Here is an 18667-nt window from a genome sequence, read left to right on the forward strand (position 1 = left end):
TCCGGCTACACGCACTTGTTACTTTCACCTCACGAACAAATCTCATAGCACATGGTTGCATGCCCACGTTTGTAATTGAAACTACTGTGGGCTGCAAAGATGAAGTAGGGCCCTCGTTTATTGAAGGAAAATTTAGGTTTATGTCACTGTGTCAATTATGTTAAATTTGAATATATACCGCTGGTTTTAGAACTTCTTCAATTTATGTTGTTGCAGCCCAAACACGATTGGTCAAGCCATTTAACCATGCCAACCAAAGTAGCCTCTCTCTTTCCATCTTCCTCTCTGTTACGAACCTCACTGAACAGAAGAGGAAGAGGATAACGGAGGTAGGAAGGAAGCAAGAGGAAGGAGGATTATCCACGGAAACCATGTTCCGGTTCTATTGTTCTCATCATCGTCGTTGTTCGTTACAGGCCAATCGGCCAAGCTTTTAAAACATCGTCCGACCCTCACACGAGTTTCCAACACACACGCAGCCCGGGCTACACACCCAGATGCTGGCCCAACACTGGATGCCAACCGCTCGGCCCAAGCCCACAGAGGTTGTGACACTCCCCCCTTCTTAAGGAGCGGCTTGTCCTCAAGCCGGTGAAGAAGAATCATGCAGAAGAAGGTCCTCCCGGTCCTCCCAAGTCGCCAACGAGGTGGGTAATGCTCCCCACTTGACCAGCACGCGCCCCACCATCTTGTGACCTTTCCTGATCAGCTTGCTCGCCAGTATGCGCTCAGGAACTTGAACACTCTGTAACACTGTTAGAGTAGGCAAAGTGGAACTTGCAGTGTGTTGAGGACCAAGTGCTTTCTTCAGAAGGGAAACATGGACAACTGGATGCACGTGACTGTTTGGTGGTAAGTTCAAGTGATAAGCCACTGGACCAACTTTGGCCAATACTGCATAAGGGCCAAAATATCTGAATGCCAATTTCTGATTAGAACGGGCAGCAACAGATGTTTGAATATACGGTTGGAGCTTCAAATATACTTGATCTCCCACTTGAAAGGATCTGTCAGACCGATTTTGATTAGCTTGATGTTTCATACGTTGTTGAGCCCTATGCAGGTGTTGTTTAAGCAATTGTTGCATACTGTCTCTTTCTTTCAACCAAGAAGTGAGATCTGAAACAGTGCTATCAGTGAGTTGAATGACACCAAAATCTCGCGGTTGATGACCATATATGACCTCAAATGGAGTAGTTCCCAAAGATGTGTGGTAACTAGTGTTGTACCAATACTCAGCCAGTGATAGCCAATGAAACCAATTTTTGGGACAAGCATGGACTGCACACCGCAAATACGTTTCAAGACATTGATTTACTCTCTCCGTTTGACCGTCCATTTGTGGGTGATAGGAAGAACTCAGTCTCAGTTGAACATTTGCTAATTTGAACAATTCTTGCCATAAAGCACTTGTGAAAATTCTGTCTCGATCTGATATAATTGCTTGAGGTAGACCGTGTAACTTAAAGATATTATTCATGTAGACTTTGGCAATGGTAAGTGCAGTAAAAGGGTGCTTGATGGCAATGAAATGAGCATACTTTGAAAACTTGTCTACTACCACTAAAATTGTATCAAAGTGGTTAGAAGTAGGGAGACCCTCAATGAAATCCAAGGACACTACAGCCCAGGCCTAATCAGGGATAGTTAAAGGTTGTAGAAGTCCAGGATATGCAGTATGCTCAGATTTGGCCTGCTGGCAAGTAGTACATTGTTGTACAAACTCCTTAATATGTTCTTTCATATTTGTCTATGCAAAAATTCTTTTAATTCTATGGTATGTGGCAAAAATCCCAGAGTGACCACCAACAGCACTAGAGTGTAGGGACTGAATAATGTGCTGTTGAGTGTTCTGATCTGAACCTACCCATATTCGGCCTTTAAATCTTAAGACACTATTCTGTAGAGTGAAATCAGCATGCACATTACCAGGTAAGGATAAGTATGTTACCATATCTTTGGAGAATCAGTCTTGCTCATAGCTGTGTATAATAGCTTCAAGCCAAGCAGGTTTACAGATTGAGAGAGCACAAACTTCTGTTGATGAAGATGATGGTTGTCTTAACAAGGCATCAGCCACTTTATTGAACTGTCCTTGCTTGTACTGGAGCTGGAAATTGAGACCCATTAGCTTGGTAAGGGCTCTGTGCTGCAGTGGTGTGTGCATCCTTTGATCAGTGAGATGGATTAGACTTTTGTGATCAGTTCTGAAAATAAATTCTGCATGTTGAAGATATGATCTCCAATGATCAATGGCCAATAGAATTGCCATACATTCTTTTTCATAGGTTGAGAGACCTTGGTTTCTAGCACTAAGAGCTTTGCTTAGATATGCAATAGGATGACCATTTTGCATTAACACAGCACCTATGCCCTTTGTCACATGCATCTGTTTTCACCACAAAAGGTTTAGAGAAATCTGGTAGTGCTAGGACTGGTGTGGAGATCAATCTCTTTTTCAATTCTGCAAAAGCTTCAGCTGCTAGAGGAGTCCATATGAATAGGGAGTCCTTCTTTAGTAAATCAGTGAGAGGTTTACTGATAATGCCATAATCTTTAACAAATTTTCTATAGTATCCCGAGAGACCCAAGAAGCTTCTCAATTCTTTTACAGAGGTTGTAGTAGGCCACTGTTGAACTACTGTGATTTTATCCCCTGGAGGCACCCCATCTGCAGATATAGTGTGGCCTAAATAGGAAACATTATTTTGAGCAAAAAAACACTTGGATAGCTTGTGCTTGAGACCATGCAGCTTGAGCAGGGTAAAGACTTGTTTGACATGCTGAACATGATGTGACAATGTGGGGCTATACACTAAAATATCATCAATGAATACCAAGACACAAATTCTCAAAAGAGGACCCAAGATTTCATTCATAGCACATTGGAATGTAGCAGGGGCATTGCATAGTCCAAAAGGCATAACTCTGAATTCAAAGTGACCATTGTGAATCTGAAATGCTGTTTTTACCTCATCTTCTTCTCTTAGCCTGAATTGATGATACCCAGCCTTGAGATCAAGCTTTGTGAACCAGGCAGCTCCAGCTAGTTCATCAAGGAATTCATCAATAATGGGGAGATGGTACTTATTTTTAATTGTGACAGCATTTAAATGTCTATAGTCTACACAGAAACGCCACCCTCCATCTTTTTTTCTTCACCAATAGAACATAAGAGGAGAAGGGACTGACACTCAGTCTGATAAGGCCAGCTTGCAACATTTCCTTGATCTGCTGTTCTATTTCTGTTTTCTGAGCTGGATTGTATCTATAAGGCCTTATACACACTGGTTTGGCACCGGGCACAAGAGGGATACTGTGATCCCAACTCCTATGAGGAGGCAAGGTTGTAGGTTCCTCAAACAGCTCAGTAAACTCAGAAATAATGGACTTAATCTCTTCAGGAATATGCTCTTGATCATTACTGTCAGATATGCATAATTGGATCACATGTTGGATTGCATTTCTATCTAGAAGCTTATGAAGTGCAGAAGAGGATAGGGAGGTACAGTGATCAAGTTGAGGTGATACACCTTGCAGAGAAATTACCTTTCCTTTGTTAATAAAGGTTACTCTCTTCTTGTCCCACTCATGCACCATTGGGCTGTGAGATTCGAGCCAATCCATGCCTAAAATGATGTCATAGCAGCCCAGCTTAATGATCCTCAAATCTGTTTGGAAGGAATCCCCTTGGACCCACCAATCACAAGCAGAAAATTGTTGAGAGCACTGCAACAAACCTCCATCTGCTATTCTGACACTGATATGAGGTATGTCAGTCTGAGGTCTTTTGATGTGAGTTGCTGTGGTAGTACTTATAAAACTGTGAGAACTCCCTGAATCCAATAAAATAAGTACTTCATGATCATCCAAAAGACCACATAATCTGAGGGTTTTAGGCCCTTCCACTCCATCTGATGCTACTCGGGACAGAGACATTAGAGAGTCCTCTTCAGATTCCTCAATGAATGTGTCAGATGGGGGCCTATCAAGATGCTGAAGAAAATCAATCATCTCTTCTACGATATGCAATTGCACAGTGGAATCACATCTGTGCCCATTAGCCCACTTTTCCCCACATTTGAAACATAAACCTCTAGCTCTACGATAAGCTCTTAAGGTAGACTGCTTGTCATCAGGCACACGACGTTCAAAAACTCGAGAGTTATACAATCCCCGTCTGTTAGCTACCATCCCCTCCGAATTTGGCCGACCAACTGCTGCTACCGAAGTGGGCAAATACGTAGTTCTGGCACCCCCCCCCCCCTTGTGCTAAAACTGCTATCGGATCGATCTGATCGAAGTTTAGTAGGTGTGTAAATTTCCTCTTGTAGAGTGGCCAGAGAATAAGCTGTATACAGATCATGGGGCCTATGCAATATGATCATGTGGCGAATATCCTCTCTCAACCCATCCACAAATCGAGTGGTAAAAAACACATGATCATAAGAAGAGTTGTGAGAGAGAATTTGGTGCATCAAAGGCTCAAACCGTGTCATATAGTCAGTGACAGATCCCAGTTGCTTCAGATCGAACAGTTGGCGAATAAGATCCTAATACCGGTCCCTACCAAAACGATCCACCAACTTGGCACATAGATCGGTCCAAGATGCGAACTCCTGTTGGGCTTGCAACCACAACATTGCTTGGCCAGAGAAATGATATGTCGCCAAACGCACCCACAGATCGGGGGGAATTGTGTACACCCCGAAATAATCTTTACATTTGCGCCTCCAAAATTGTGGTGCCTCGCCATCAAAACAAGGAAAATCCAGCTTAACAACATTCGAAGAAACAGTACTAGATGACGCAAACGAGTGCTGAGCAAAACTGGGTGCTGGGAAGGGTGGTGAAGATTGAAACAATGCCGGCGTACCTGTGACCGGGGTTCGCAATGGGGCCGTCACCGACCCATGTGCCATGCCCCGGTGTAACTCTTCAGAGTGGTGGCCATCCGGCCCATGATGCGGTAGCGACGGGAACATCCCAAGTACGGATCCCGATGTCGTGTTCCCGCCCAGCGGCAATGCGTTCGTGATTGGCACTGGTGATGGTGAGGTCGATCGGGTCGCATGTTGACGAATCTGCTGCACCTGGTGCTGAAGATCGTCGACCGCTTCTTGGAGGTGCTCCACCTTCTCTTCGAGTGCCTTCCACGCCTCAATCGCCTTCTGCAGGTGCTCCAGAGTTTGCCGCTGCTCGATCCGATCTTCTGTGTACTGGCGAATGAAGTCGGCCAGTTGATTCTCCTGCGCCATGATTTGTTGCTGCTGGCGAGAGACGTACCATGGCTTGGTGTAGTGGTTCTCGTCAGACGGCTTGGAAGTCGCCAAAGCGATCCCCGATGAAACAATACAGCGAACAGGTGGTGGATGGGGTGGTGGTGGGAATCGATGGGGTAACCGGCTCTGATGCCAAAATGTTACAAACCTCGTCGGATCAGAAGAGGAAGAGGATAATGGAGGTAGGAAGGAAGCAAGAGGAAGGAGGATTATCCACGGAAAACATGTTCCAGTTCTATTGTTCTCATCATCATCGTTGTTCGTTACAGACCAATCGACCAAGCTTTTAAACATCATCCGACCCTCACACGAGTTTCCAACACACACGTAGCCCGGGCTACACACCCAGACGCTGGCCTAACACTGGACGCCAGCCGCTCGGCCCAAGCCCATAGAGATTGTGACACTCTCACCTGCATCGTACGGTCAGGGTCCACCTCATCGTCTCTCTCTTCTCTTTCTCCTTCCTCTGCGGACCTCCACTCCCACCAGGTCAGCTCATGGGTTTGCGCTAAGCAGAGGAAGGCAGCGGGGGAGCAACGAGAAGGGGGTGGTCACTGGCGGTGACAACACGAGGAGAGAAGAGAGAGAAATCGGAGTGCAGTGCGATGAAGGAGAAGAGAGAGAATTTGTCGTTGCCAGAATTGAATTCTCGATCTTGGCCGTGCGCTGTGGTCGACGATGAGGTGCTGTGGACGACGCCGTGCCGCTAATCGTCGCCTCCCTCGTCGTTGAGCACGTCGTGCTGCTGCTTGCCGGTGTCGCGGCAACTCAGACTGGCCAGCGCCTAGCAGGTCTGCGCACAGGGGAGGGAGGCAGCGGCAACCAGGTGCAGGCGTAGCGCAGTCGTGGGGAGATCTGTGGTTGTCGGGGCATGCATGGGCGGGTGGAGTGTGACGGCAGCCAAGCCCGGCGTCGTCGACGGCCAAGCGCGGGCGCGTGGAGGATGGCGGCTGCTGATCACGGGGAGGGAAACGACCAGGAAAGAGACGGAATTGGCGAAGGAGATAAGTAGTTAGGGGCATCATGGAATAAGTTAGATTACCACGTCAACAAAACAGTCACGGTGAGGAACAGAAAGAAACGGCACAGTAGCGGTATGCGTTAGAAACCAGAGTTTCACAATCTAACCTGGATCCGTCTCGATTTTTTGAAAATTTTGATTCTATTTTTTAGAATTTTTAGTATTATATATATTGAGCTGTATTTTTTATTATAAACACAGATAAATAAAGAATATATAGCTTTTGTTCTAAGTTTGTGTCTCCTTTTGAAATTGTTTCAAAGAAATTGTTAGACTACATCTAGTAGCATCGGTTTCTCAACGGTATGAACCAAATAAGTTTCGAAACAGATAATGAGCCTAAATATTAAGAAAAAACGATGATAAATATTAAAAAGTAAAGACTTATTTTCGAGGGTGTATTGTTCAACGAAATTAGCACTCCGTGCAGTGCGATGCCGTCGACAAAAGCGTGGAGCCGCAGGAATGGGCATCGCGGGCGGTGCGTGGTTCGCACGCTGGAGCGCCGCAAGTGGCCCATGGCGGGGCCACTTGGCCCACACCCACCTGCTCTGCCCCTTTTTATGGCGCCAAAGCACGGGCCTCCTCCGGCCATCTCCGCGCGCCAAGCTTGAGGCTTGAGCCCGCCCTTCTCCCCTGCTCCGCACCGCGCGCTAAATGACGATCGGCTCCGGCGCGTCCGCCAGCGTCGTCGTCGGTACGCGCGTGCTTCCTTTATCTTAATGGTTGCTGCGGCGTGCTGCCTTTATATATATATGACCGACGACTTGCTCCCGTGCAGTGCCCCGCAACTTCCGGCTGCTGGAGGAGCTGGAGCGCGGCGAGAAGGGCATCAGCGACGGCACCGTCAGCTACGGCATGGACGACGGCGACGACATCTTCATGCGCTCATGGACCGGCACCATCATAGGGCCGCTCAACGTACGTAACCATCACTGCTACTGCTTGTAATGCTACATGAAAAATTCAGGAGGCATGCCATCTTCTTTCTGATCACGCATCTACCAGTCCGTGCACGAGGGGCGCATCTACCAGCTGAAGCTCTTCTGCGACAAGGACTACCCCGACAAGCCGCCCACCGTGCGCTTCCACTCCCGGATCAACATGACCTGCGTCAACCCTGACACCGGACTGGTTCGTAGCTAGCTTCCCCAGTTCCCTGCCTCGTCTACCCTGCCTGGACAGTTTCTTAATTTCATCTGAATCTTAGTACTATGCTCTAACTCAACTCTAATGTCCGTCGGGCAAGGAAATTAAAACATGCGCCATTTTTTGAGCAAAGGTACCAACAGCATGTGCCATCGAACAAATAGCTGAGGACAAACATCGATCTTGCTTTCGGTTTTGGATTAATCGCTACTTCAAGCTTACTCTGATTTGTAGCCTTTGGCCATAGCACATGAATCTGCTGCTCCGTTCGTTACATGCGTTATTCAGGAATTCGATCGTCTGATTAATGAACTTGAGTAATATGCACTCAGTACAGCGGATATTCGTCTAGATTTTTTTGCACAAAAATAAAAACAAAGTGGTAGGAGCTCAGACCTCTGCCCAATTCATAGTTTCAAATAGGGTTTCAGCATTCTGTTTATGTCAGGAATCCAAGGCGTTGTTAATTTTGTTCCACTTTGTTTGAATAGAGAAGATAAAACCGAGCTATACTGAAAAGCTGAGCAACATATTATACCTCTTTTTAGATAAGCATGCAGAGCTTTGTCTAACTGAAACACAGACGCAATGTCGGCTAATGTGGCTAGGGAGAAAGCATGTACAGCTGCTGAATATATGCCTGTACATGTTAATTGGATCATTTTGAATACGAAGTAAACATTCAAATGTAGTGGTTACTGGATTGTTACCTAAGTTTTACCCGTGCCGTTGAAAGGAACCACACAAATTCAGAGCATATGCAGGCTCACAATCATAAGCAAAATACTCCGAATACTCGGTATATACTTGGCAGTTACCATAGGTGGGTTTTTTTTTATATCACCAAATGGACCGCGATGCTGAGATTTTTCACGTGATCAGGTTGAAGGCAAGAAGTTCCACATGCTGTCGAATTGGCAGCGGGAGTACACCATGGAAGACATCTTGACACAGCTGAAGAAGGAGATGGCCGCGCCGCACAACCGCAAGCTGGTTCAGCCCCCGGAAGGAACCTTCTTCCAGTAACCGCCGTCAGCTTCGATCGAGATGAAGCATCAAGTGCATCTAGTACTTGTGTCATGTTCCCTTAAATTTCACGTGTCAGTAAGTCACAGATCACAAAGGCATGCACCGGATCGGAGCAGAGCTGGCACCCCAATTTGGTGACCTGAAGTTGTTGTACGTACTGTATTTGTGCATGGTGTGGTGCTAACTTCATTTGGTAATGGTCCTTGTTGCTAGTTTCTACATATATACACTAAGCTTGGCTCCATGTGGTTTACAAGTTCTGCCTGGTTTGAACACTCAGATTGGATTGAATAACACAAAGGCTCCTGGTATGTGGGGTCTCGACGGAACTGTTTTGAGTGTGTGCTAATTTTTGCTGTCCTGAGAAGTTGCTAAGCTGACACTTTGGCAACTCCTGAGATTATCTGTCATGAGTGTATAATGACTATTACTCTTGAGATTTGGCTTCTGAACAAGCGTATGTGCCATTTTTTCATTGTTTTTTTGCATTTAAAGATGAAAATATTCTAGTATCAGTAATTTCATATAAAGGTAAAGTATGATAATAACATAGCTGATTACATTATCTCCCTCCAAAATAGAAAAACCAACTAAATCATTGATATCACTGAGTCCAACAAAATAGTCATCAAGTGTAGTACCAATAATTATGGTACCAAAGCGGTGCCAATAGAATCACGCAATGTGCCCATGTCACTTTCATCTCTCACACTACCATCATACACGATATCGTGGGTAGCTTGAGTGCCTGCATCCTCATCAACACAGTTTTCAAAATCTGCATTGTCTATGGTATTATCCCTAATAAAATTATAAAGAGACATTAGAGCAATTATGATTTTTGATTGCTTCTCTATTGGATAGCTAGGCAAGTTTAAGAGAATACACCACTTCATCTTTAGAATTCTGAAGCAACGCTCGATCGCATTCCGGAAGAATGAATGTGCATGATTGAACACCTCCTTTAATCCCACAGGGTAGTGACCATATTGGAATTCAGACACATGATACATTTGACCATTGTATGGTGCTAGAAAACCCTTTAGGGTACCATGAATTAATGAGATAATACTTTCCTACATAAGACAAGTGTTAGCGAAGTGCTTGATACCTAATTAATCATAATAAAATGTCCACATATAAGTAAGATACCTTTTGAGGAAAGTGTAAATTGATTTTTTTAGGTTACCAAACTATCCAATAGCATGCAAGTTTCACAAACAGATCTAGATTAACCAGTGACAACAAATATGAACCGCATATCAAAATCACAAACTGACAAGCAATTACCTCAGTAAACTTCCTACTAACAGTTTTTGCTTAATGACCAAACCAATTCTTCACTTAGCTATTAGATTGAGGTGCACCACATGTCAAAAAAACATTGCTAATGCTTCCTTACTACAAAGTTCTCTAGTTGACTTCAAGCTATTACCATTTACCAATGTTTCATGGAGCCGTCAGAAAATTGACCTTCTCATTCTGAACATGTCACTTATCAATATATTAGAATTGGCTTTCAATCCATTGAATTCCAGCCATGATAGGTATTGTCCAGCCTTCTTTTTCATAACGGAGCCACTATGGTAGTCCCTGCATTCCAAAACAACATATGCAACTATGAAGTCATCATCATCATCACCATTGCTAACATGCTCTAGAATAACCTCACTTGGTCCTTCAGTCTCACTTGAAATACTTGAAGAGATCATATGCACACTTGTTGAAAAGGATGACATGATTACTACTACATAATACACATATACAGAAATAAGACTATGCTGGTCACACATATGAAAATAAGACCATCCAAGTCACACACAAATGGGCAATACACATAATTATTAAATGGTGATAGCAGGTCCATTATACATAAAGAAAAGAAGTCATATTACATAATAGGACAAGATGATGAAAATAAGTTCATGAAAGTCTTCCTCCACTGTCTAATGCTTCCTTCTGTCCTCCCATGCCCTCTTAAGCCAAGTAAGTCTTCCATTTGGTGTCTCTAACGTGATAAACACATCACAATACTCCTTTTTAATAAGAAGTTGAGTGGCATAGTAGTGTTTACACTCCCTTCTTCAGCCCCAACCTCAATAACTAAATCCAACAGTTGAGCTATCTCCTCTCTACCATAATCAACCACTTCAGAAGTTGTAGATTTTTTGTTGCTTTCAACCATCTTCTCATATGCATCAACCAACCGTTTCATACACTAATATCTAACACTACTACAGAAAGGCATTTCACTGCCGGCTCCAAAGGGCCTTTCATTGTCAGTTTTGCATTCAGCAGTGAAAGTCACACCCAATCACTATCGGTTGTTCAACTAGTAGTGAAAGTGGTTTCTGAGAGCAAAAAACATTAAACAAGCCAGGTTGTGCTGAGCTGTCTCAGCTGCTGCAACCGCCTGCATGGTCCGCCACTGCTACCACGCCTCCAGGACATGCTCCTCCGCCTCCTCCTCATGATCATCTCCCACACCTTGCTTGCCGTTGCTGCCACAACACACAGTTCACACGCGTCGGTTGGTCACAACACGAAGCTCACGCGTCAGCGGTGAAGAGGCCCAAGCCCTGCAAGAAACACCCAAGTAGATACGATTCAGAAATGCCACATAATTCCACCAATATAAGCACAGGATTGACCAAAGCCACACACAAATCTGAGCTACCCACACTGAACCCACACGACTAGAGAACGAGAACCCCAAATGTGTGGTGGGCTCACCTCGTTAGCGATGGGGATATCCGTCACAGGAAGGGGCAAGAAGCGAGTCGAGATCATCGCCAGTGACACACACGGCGGGGAGGAATTTAGACACGTTGAGTGCTCGATGCACAACGGGGGCCAGCTTGGGGATAGGGAGCGTCAAACTGAAGAGAGGGTCCATCAGCGAGTAGCCACCGTCGTCGTGCATGAAGAAGGCCAGGTTGTCGACGGTGAGGTAGCCGAAGTCGACACCCTCGCGGAGGATGGGCACGCAACGGACAGGGACACTGTGGAAGTTGGCAAGGCTGTCGTAGTGGTGGGCGAGCCATGAGAGCGTAGGGCCCCGGCGTGATAAGGGCGGCAAATAGCGCATAGGCGGACACAATTGTGGAGGGACAACCCCTTCCTGCCTCGCTCGAGGTAAGAGAGAGAACGAATTGTAATGTGATGAAGAGATAAGTGAGAGAGAACGAATGGTTGTACTGTGGCGAAGAGATAAGAGATAGAGAGAGAGGGAAAGAGAGAAAATGAGTGGATCTAGACAACCCGTAAACAAAATGAAATTTCAATTGCTAGCAAGCCGGACGTGAGCGCATGAGCCAAAATGGTAGTCTATCAAAATTTCGGGTCCAGAACAAGTTTTACTACCATTTCCTATTAATAATCGACAGTGATACTATTATTGTCGGTTGTATTAAGAACCGATAGTGATGCTATTTTTTTTACGAACCGACAATGATAACTGTATCATTACCGGTTTTTAGTGGATTGGCAGTGATATGCCGGCATATAAGATCTATTCTATAGTAGTGTAAAAGTGTTATGCAGTTTCTTTTCCTTGGGAGAATCATTAACTACACTTCTCTCATTGCCACATTTGTCAACAATGGGTGAGACCATAGGTGCACCACTCTCATCCTCACCTCCATTTTCATTATTTGCAGGGGTTGCTCTATAAACTTCTAGAGCAACTGAACTCTTATTTGTACTACTAATAGTTTGAAACATGATCCGTAGTTCTTCCACATGCACAACTGGTGCAATTCTAAACTAGATACAATCTGGCATAGCCTACAAATAGAGACACCATATACATTAGACCGATAAAAAAAATTATTCAAGTTTATAAAGACAACATGTTAATTATAACTCACTGCATTTTGCTCTAGCCACCACTCTTCACTAGCTACAATGCATCCAAATATCCAATTACTAGATTTCTTCCCAAACCGAATGCTCTAATGTTCAAAGTCTTCCATTGTGTATATATTTTCTTCAAGGCATCTTACATGTATGACCTCTTGGTGTGTTTGTGGAACTTCGTGATGAGATTTGCATAGCCTAAATTATTCAAGCATTGTTGCAACCTGTTGTCGGCACCAACCTCTTGCATAAAATATATATGAACACCTTGTTAGCAAATAATCCCACTTTGCAATAGTCTTTGATGTTTTTTTCCATCTATTAATTGCATTGAAACTGAGCAGAAATGACATTTTTACAGTAGCTAATTCACACCAAAACCGAGCAAACATGAGCCATTCAATCATACCAACAGGCATCTAATTAACACACACACACACATGGCAGCTAATAGCTGCAATCAATTAATCCACCATATAACAACAGCTAATTTGCATTCCCATTCACAAATCTACCAATTTCTATCCCCTAACGAGTAACGAAGGAGGGAAAGAGGGATGGAGACAACGCGGGAGCCGGCGGCTGCTGGGATCCTTGTTGCCGGAACGAGAGCAGGGCATCCGTAGGTGTAAAGGACGTCCCATAATCGAATTCGTGAGAAGCAGGGTAGCAGGTGCCCGGAAGCTGTCCGAAACCCGGCAATATTGGTCGCTTGGGCTCTTGAGTTTGATCGGGAAACTGCACGGGACTTTCATGTGGCCAGCACGCTTCGTTAGGCACCTGTGTCCAGATTCAGAATTCCGCACGAGCTGCGGCAGCCTATTGGTTGGAATCGCACTCCCAGCCGAGCATTTGACGCTAAGCCATGTCGCTTTCCGGGGCTGGTGAAACGAGCCTGACCTATCCCTGATGAGCTACCGGTTGGCATCCAATCCAGCCGGTGCCAACCGACGATCGTCCCGGCGAAAACTCGTCAAAAATTTTGGTTGGTTTTTCGTAGCAGACTACGTACTAGCATTGCCGTTGCTCACCAACCACGCATGCAGGAAGACCGGAGACTCACCAGACGCAGTGTGTGCCGTGGTACGTTCGGACGTGCGGCTGACTGGCTGACCGTTCATCCGTGAGGTCAGGAGAGTTTTTTTTTTTTTCCTTCATTTTTTTGGACTGGTGACACACGGAAGGGGAAGGGGAAGGGGATGGAGTTGCCGTGCACTTTCCCAGTGCGGGAAGGAAAGCTGCAGCTCGAAGCGAGCGGAGTGAAGTGAAATGACGCCGTGGTCGTCTGGACTAACGGGAGACGACCGCGTCTGGTCTTGCTGCCGCGGTTTTGGTCTTTGGATTATTCGTCACCCGGTGTATGCTTGGCTTGGTTCATTCCCCTTGCATAGCATACCCAGAGGGCATGAACCGGCAGTGTCCAGCTGCTCTGGTCACTACCATGAGAGCCGTGCCCATTGTCCAGCATAGCATCATGTCTGTGTTGTCTTACTTAGAGCCCTCCCCGAGTGAGTTGTATGGATGAAGGTGCGTCCAACAAAACAAGAGTAAAATTCAAAAATCTATAACTATTTTAACATACGTTGCAGAAAACTATAATTTTTTATATCTATTTAAAAAATTATAACTATTTTAACATATATTGAGAAGAACTATAACTTTTTAATACTGAAACTAACTGTCATCCTCTATCTTATATTTACTAATTAGAGGCTCTTTTTATGACTCCACGTTAATTCTAAATTTTTTTTAAAAAATTCTCATAAAAAAGCAAAACATCTAACCGTCGAATTAATTGATTGACTAACTGTAACCATATATCAACAATCAAACGAAACAACATAAAAGATTAAAAAATAAATCATAGAGTTCAGCACAAAGACTATTTCTTGCCTTTCCTTCCTTTTTTTGTTGTAGATATTATTTGTCCAATAAGATTACGTTAGCAAACTCTAACTTAGTTACGTTAGCAATCTAACATATTTTTCCAAATCAATTATAATCAAATATTACAAAATTAAAACAGCAGAACACAAACATATTACAGATTATCACACAAAAATAATATCAAAGAATTTATAATGTATTTCTAAAAAATAATATGAGATACGGTGATGACATTAAAAATAATAATAATTTCAAAAAATCAAGAAACAAATAAAAATCAATTTGCATAACACATAAAATGAAAATTATAAATTAGATCTATTCACAAATAATAAACATGATTCCAATATTATGAACAAAAATTACATTTATATTTTATATTTTAATATTTAAATATAAATAGTTGATGTATCTTAGCATACAGATATTATTAATATAAATATCTATAATTCAGCCATAAGCTAAATTTCTAACCTGTGCATTCGCACAGGTTGATATGCTAGTGTCACATAATATGGGATTAATCGTAAGTCTATGGATGACAGTGGATCCACGATGAGAAAATTATAATTTTTTTACCACATGTGTTCAATAGTTATAAATTTTTAAAATAAGCACAGAAATTATAGTTAATTTATAATATATATTAAAATACATATAGTTTGGAAACAAAGCACTTGGGTTTCCTTCCTGGTCCAGTCCGGTCAACCCAACCCTCTCCAAACAATTCTTTCTTCTTCCCCGCACGGCCGCATGCCATAAACGCGTGCGATTTGGCACTAGAGGAACGCAACGTGCCATTCCTCCTGCCTTTCTCCTCCTATAAAAAAGGTAACCCCGGGACCCTGAGCAGTGAGCACTGCACCATTCATTCGCCAAGCGCATCTCATCTCCCAGCATCTAGAACTAGAAGAAGAACTACCAATTCAGATTTGTTTGCAAAATCAAACCCCCGATCTGAACAACAACTGACAAGCCAGCGACGATGCCTTCGGAGTTCACCGCCGCCGCCGCGAGGAAGAAGCAGCCGGCCTTGCAGATCCGGCAGGTGTGGGCCGACAACGTGGAGCAGGAGTTCAAGCTCATCCGCGCCGCCATCGAGCACTTTCCCTACGTGTCCATGGACACGGAGTTCCCCGGCGTGGTCTACCGCCCCAGCAAGCACCCCGCCGCCCTCACCGCCGCCGAGCGCTACGCCCTCATCAAGGCCAACGTCGACGCGCTCCACCTCATCCAGGTCGGGCTCACCTTCGCCGCCTCGCCGACGTCGCCGCCCGCTCTCGCCTTCGAGATCAACCTCCGTGAGTTCGACCAGCGCGTGCACCGCCACTCGCCCGACTCCATCCGCCTCCTGTCCTCCAACGGCCTCGACCTCGCCGCGCACCGCGCTCGCGGCGTGGACGCGCGCTCGCTCGCGGCGCTCCTCATGTCGTCAGGACTGGTGTGCAACCCGGACGTGGTTTGGGTGACCTTCCACTCGGCCTACGACTTCGGATACCTGGTCAAGCTGCTCATGGGACGGAAGCTGCCAAAGTCCATGGCGGATTTCCTCAACTATGTGCGCGTATACTTCGGACAGCTGTATGACGTGAAGCATATGATGAGGTACTGTGGCGACCTCTTCGGCGGGCTAGAGCGTGTGGCGGCGACGCTCAAGGTAGAGCGCGCGGCGGGGCGGTGCCACCAGGCCGGCTCCGACAGCGTGCTCACATGGGACACGTTCAGGCAGATCAAACAGCTCTACTTCGTCAAGGAAGGCGTCCAGAGTTGCGCCGGAGTGCTCTTCGGGCTGGAGCTCGAGGACACCAAGACCAAGGTGGCCTATGCGCATAGATGAACAAGAGAGGTCCTTGGTTCTCTTGTGCAGAACTCATTTGCTCCTCCCTTGTGTAGCTCTCAAACTGAATTTGGGACATTAACATGAAAAAAATGGTTCTTTGGTTGGTTAATTTCTTTGCGTCTCCGACGTCTGATCGCTTGATCGATTGCTCTGAAATTTGGACCCGGAAATCCTTCAAATTTCTGCTAAAATCCACTTTGTTGGAGCAGCAGAGAAGCCGCTGTCGTTTGACCGGCACGGCACTCGGGCAGTGGAAGGTTTGAACAGAGCAGCACCAGCACGGGGATGACTCTGGTTAGTGCTCTTGCCGCTTGTCCTGTCTCGGAGGCCAGAAATGGCGGGCGGAGCAGACGTGTTGACGAGGGGCGTTCGAGGTCTGAACCTCTGATCTCGGAAATGGCCCTGGCATGCTGCCACTTGGTGGTAAATATGATCTCAAGAAAGCGGCCAGGGACACTGCGCTAGATGACTCCAGAATTTGGTCAAACTGGCCGGAGTCAACACAATGTTGATTCAGACGACTTTGTTATCTGATGCACCACCATCTTTGTTCAGACGACTCAGGCAGCGGTAGACGGAGTATATTGGTAGCCAATCGGTCATTTGAACAAGCAATCCATTGGACAGGGTCAAGCAACCCTGCATTGGGTTAGTAATTTAGTACACGCAATTATCGAATTGGAGCTAGTATTTTATTTCGTCGATGATTGCACCCCGCCGCCAGCTTGTTTATTCAGAACAGTTGAAACTCAATTCTCTCTCAAAGTTTTGATAGAATATCTGCAGTCGATACGCAGCTCTCCTGCGTTTCGACAAAAAAAATATCTGCAGTCGCTCATGATGTCCACTCTTGTTAATCAGGGCGAATTCGTTCATCCGAGATACCATTCTGGAACATGATTGAGCTAAAGTTAACATGGATTGCACGCGATGCTAGTACAAGGTGCACTCTGATTGAAAAGAAAAATCAGTTTAATTGTAGCATACTTGTCTGCACGTCTTGAACCATCGTCTTCATCTGTCTCCTTTTCTGCTTCTAGTAGGCTAGAATTAGTTGTTTACCGGCCGCTGATGACCAACCCAATCGGAGCATGCCATGTTTGACAAAGTTAGCAGCAAATGATACTATCAAAATGATTGAGATGATACAAGCCCATCCATTTTTCGCTCTAAGTTTCCTTCTAGCACCTTAGAGCCGAAGAAAAAGAAAGAAAAATGATTTTTTTTTTTTTGGCTGACATGGCAAACGCACTCTACATGGTAAACTTGAGCTTTCCTGTCTGGATAGATTCTTGGAAACCTCGCCAGCACAAGCATTGCCAGTATCCCACATGTTGATACTGTATCCGTTCTGAATTAACTTTCGATATGGCGATTGATCATGTTCTGCGTGAAAAGATGTGAAGTCACCAGGTGACTATTCCTATACGATCTCAAGATTTTGTGTCTGCCACAACTCAGAACACGTAGAAGGCATACCGTCGGGTCGGGTAGTACGCATGTTTCAGACATGTCATATCACATCCATCAGATTATCTCGATAAAAGCTGAGATAATAAAAGTTTGTCCCTTTTCAGAATTTAACCTGTTCTTCCTTTCAGTTGTGCCCTGTTATTGACATTTTCTTTTCCCTTGCAGTAAAATCGAAGGTACCATGTTTGCCATCCAATTGGACAGGAATCAATTTGACGCCGACGTTTCATCTGAAGGGAATGAGCCTACTCTTCGTTTGCCATGACTACATCCTTGATGAACTGCAGGTACAATAGTGTAGTCTATCAGAATTTCTGTTCACAGCGTCTGGTATCAAAATCAATAGCAGTACAGACTTATTTGCAGGTCCTTGCACCTGTCGCAGGCATTTTAGGGTTGTGTTCTTGAGAAGGATTCCCTTGGCATCATGTCAGTCAGGTCGCGCGAAGGTGCCAAATGATGATGTGCCATAGTCGCAGAGGCAACGGCTTTGGCCATCTTAAAAGGCTAACCACATGTGGGTTGTTTAAGGTACATGCAAGGGACAAACTGATGATGCCCAACTCCAGCCTTGAGCTCTGCTTTCTGCCTCTCAGCACTGGTCGGAGTAGTTGATGATGATGAGAGGCAGGGGCTTCTCAGCACTCTGCCGTCGTGCGCGTGGAAATCATAAGAAAACACATGGCTTTGTTGCGCATTGTCTCCCAACGGACGGCCTCACTGAGGGTTGGTTGGTTCTGCTTTTGCCGCATCCTCGTTTTTTTTCCCCTTCTTTTTTCCCCCTCGTGCAAGATCATTCATCTCTTTCGAGTGTGGCTATTGCGCTATATGCGTGCACCTGCTAGTTGACCTCAAAAGCTTAAAGCCCATGAAAAAAAGCTCACTGCCTCGCTTAAGAGATCTGCATAAAAAAATTATTGGAAAAAAATTAAATCCTAAAGAAGAAGAATGGAAAGATTGAACCCCATTCTCTAGTCATTGGATCTGAGTTCCTTCCTGGAATCCTGCTCCAGAATTTGTGGTGGCCATTCAAATCCACTTTGGATTGAGCCCAGCAAATGGACGAAGCCCAGATGCATCCTGTGGCTGTAAAACAAAGAGGTAGCGGTCAGCAACAGCATGCCA

At 45.1% G+C, this 18667-nt stretch overlaps 2 protein-coding genes across 2 annotated transcripts; both read left to right on the forward strand.

Moving 5' to 3' along the window:
* Positions 1-6840: 6840 nt before the first annotated feature.
* LOC133925296 (ubiquitin-conjugating enzyme E2 variant 1C-like) lies at positions 6841-8813 on the forward strand. The gene is made up of 4 exons (XM_062371213.1): positions 6841-7003; positions 7088-7227; positions 7315-7440; positions 8338-8813. Exons 1-4 carry the CDS (start codon positions 6964-6966, stop codon positions 8479-8481), a joined length of 450 nt encoding a protein of 149 aa, XP_062227197.1. The 5' UTR covers positions 6841-6963; the 3' UTR covers positions 8482-8813.
* Positions 8814-15063: 6250 nt separating this feature from the next.
* Positions 15064-16178, forward strand: LOC133925297 (probable CCR4-associated factor 1 homolog 11). Its single transcript, XM_062371214.1, has one exon. The coding sequence runs from the start codon at positions 15215-15217 to the stop codon at positions 16064-16066; it is 852 nt and encodes a 283-aa protein (XP_062227198.1). The 5' UTR covers positions 15064-15214; the 3' UTR covers positions 16067-16178.
* The last annotated feature ends 2489 nt before the right edge of the window (positions 16179-18667 follow it).

The sequence above is a fragment of the Phragmites australis genome, chromosome 7 (genome assembly GCF_958298935.1).
Source record: "Phragmites australis chromosome 7, lpPhrAust1.1, whole genome shotgun sequence".
Classification (NCBI taxonomy): domain Eukaryota; kingdom Viridiplantae; phylum Streptophyta; class Magnoliopsida; order Poales; family Poaceae; genus Phragmites; species Phragmites australis.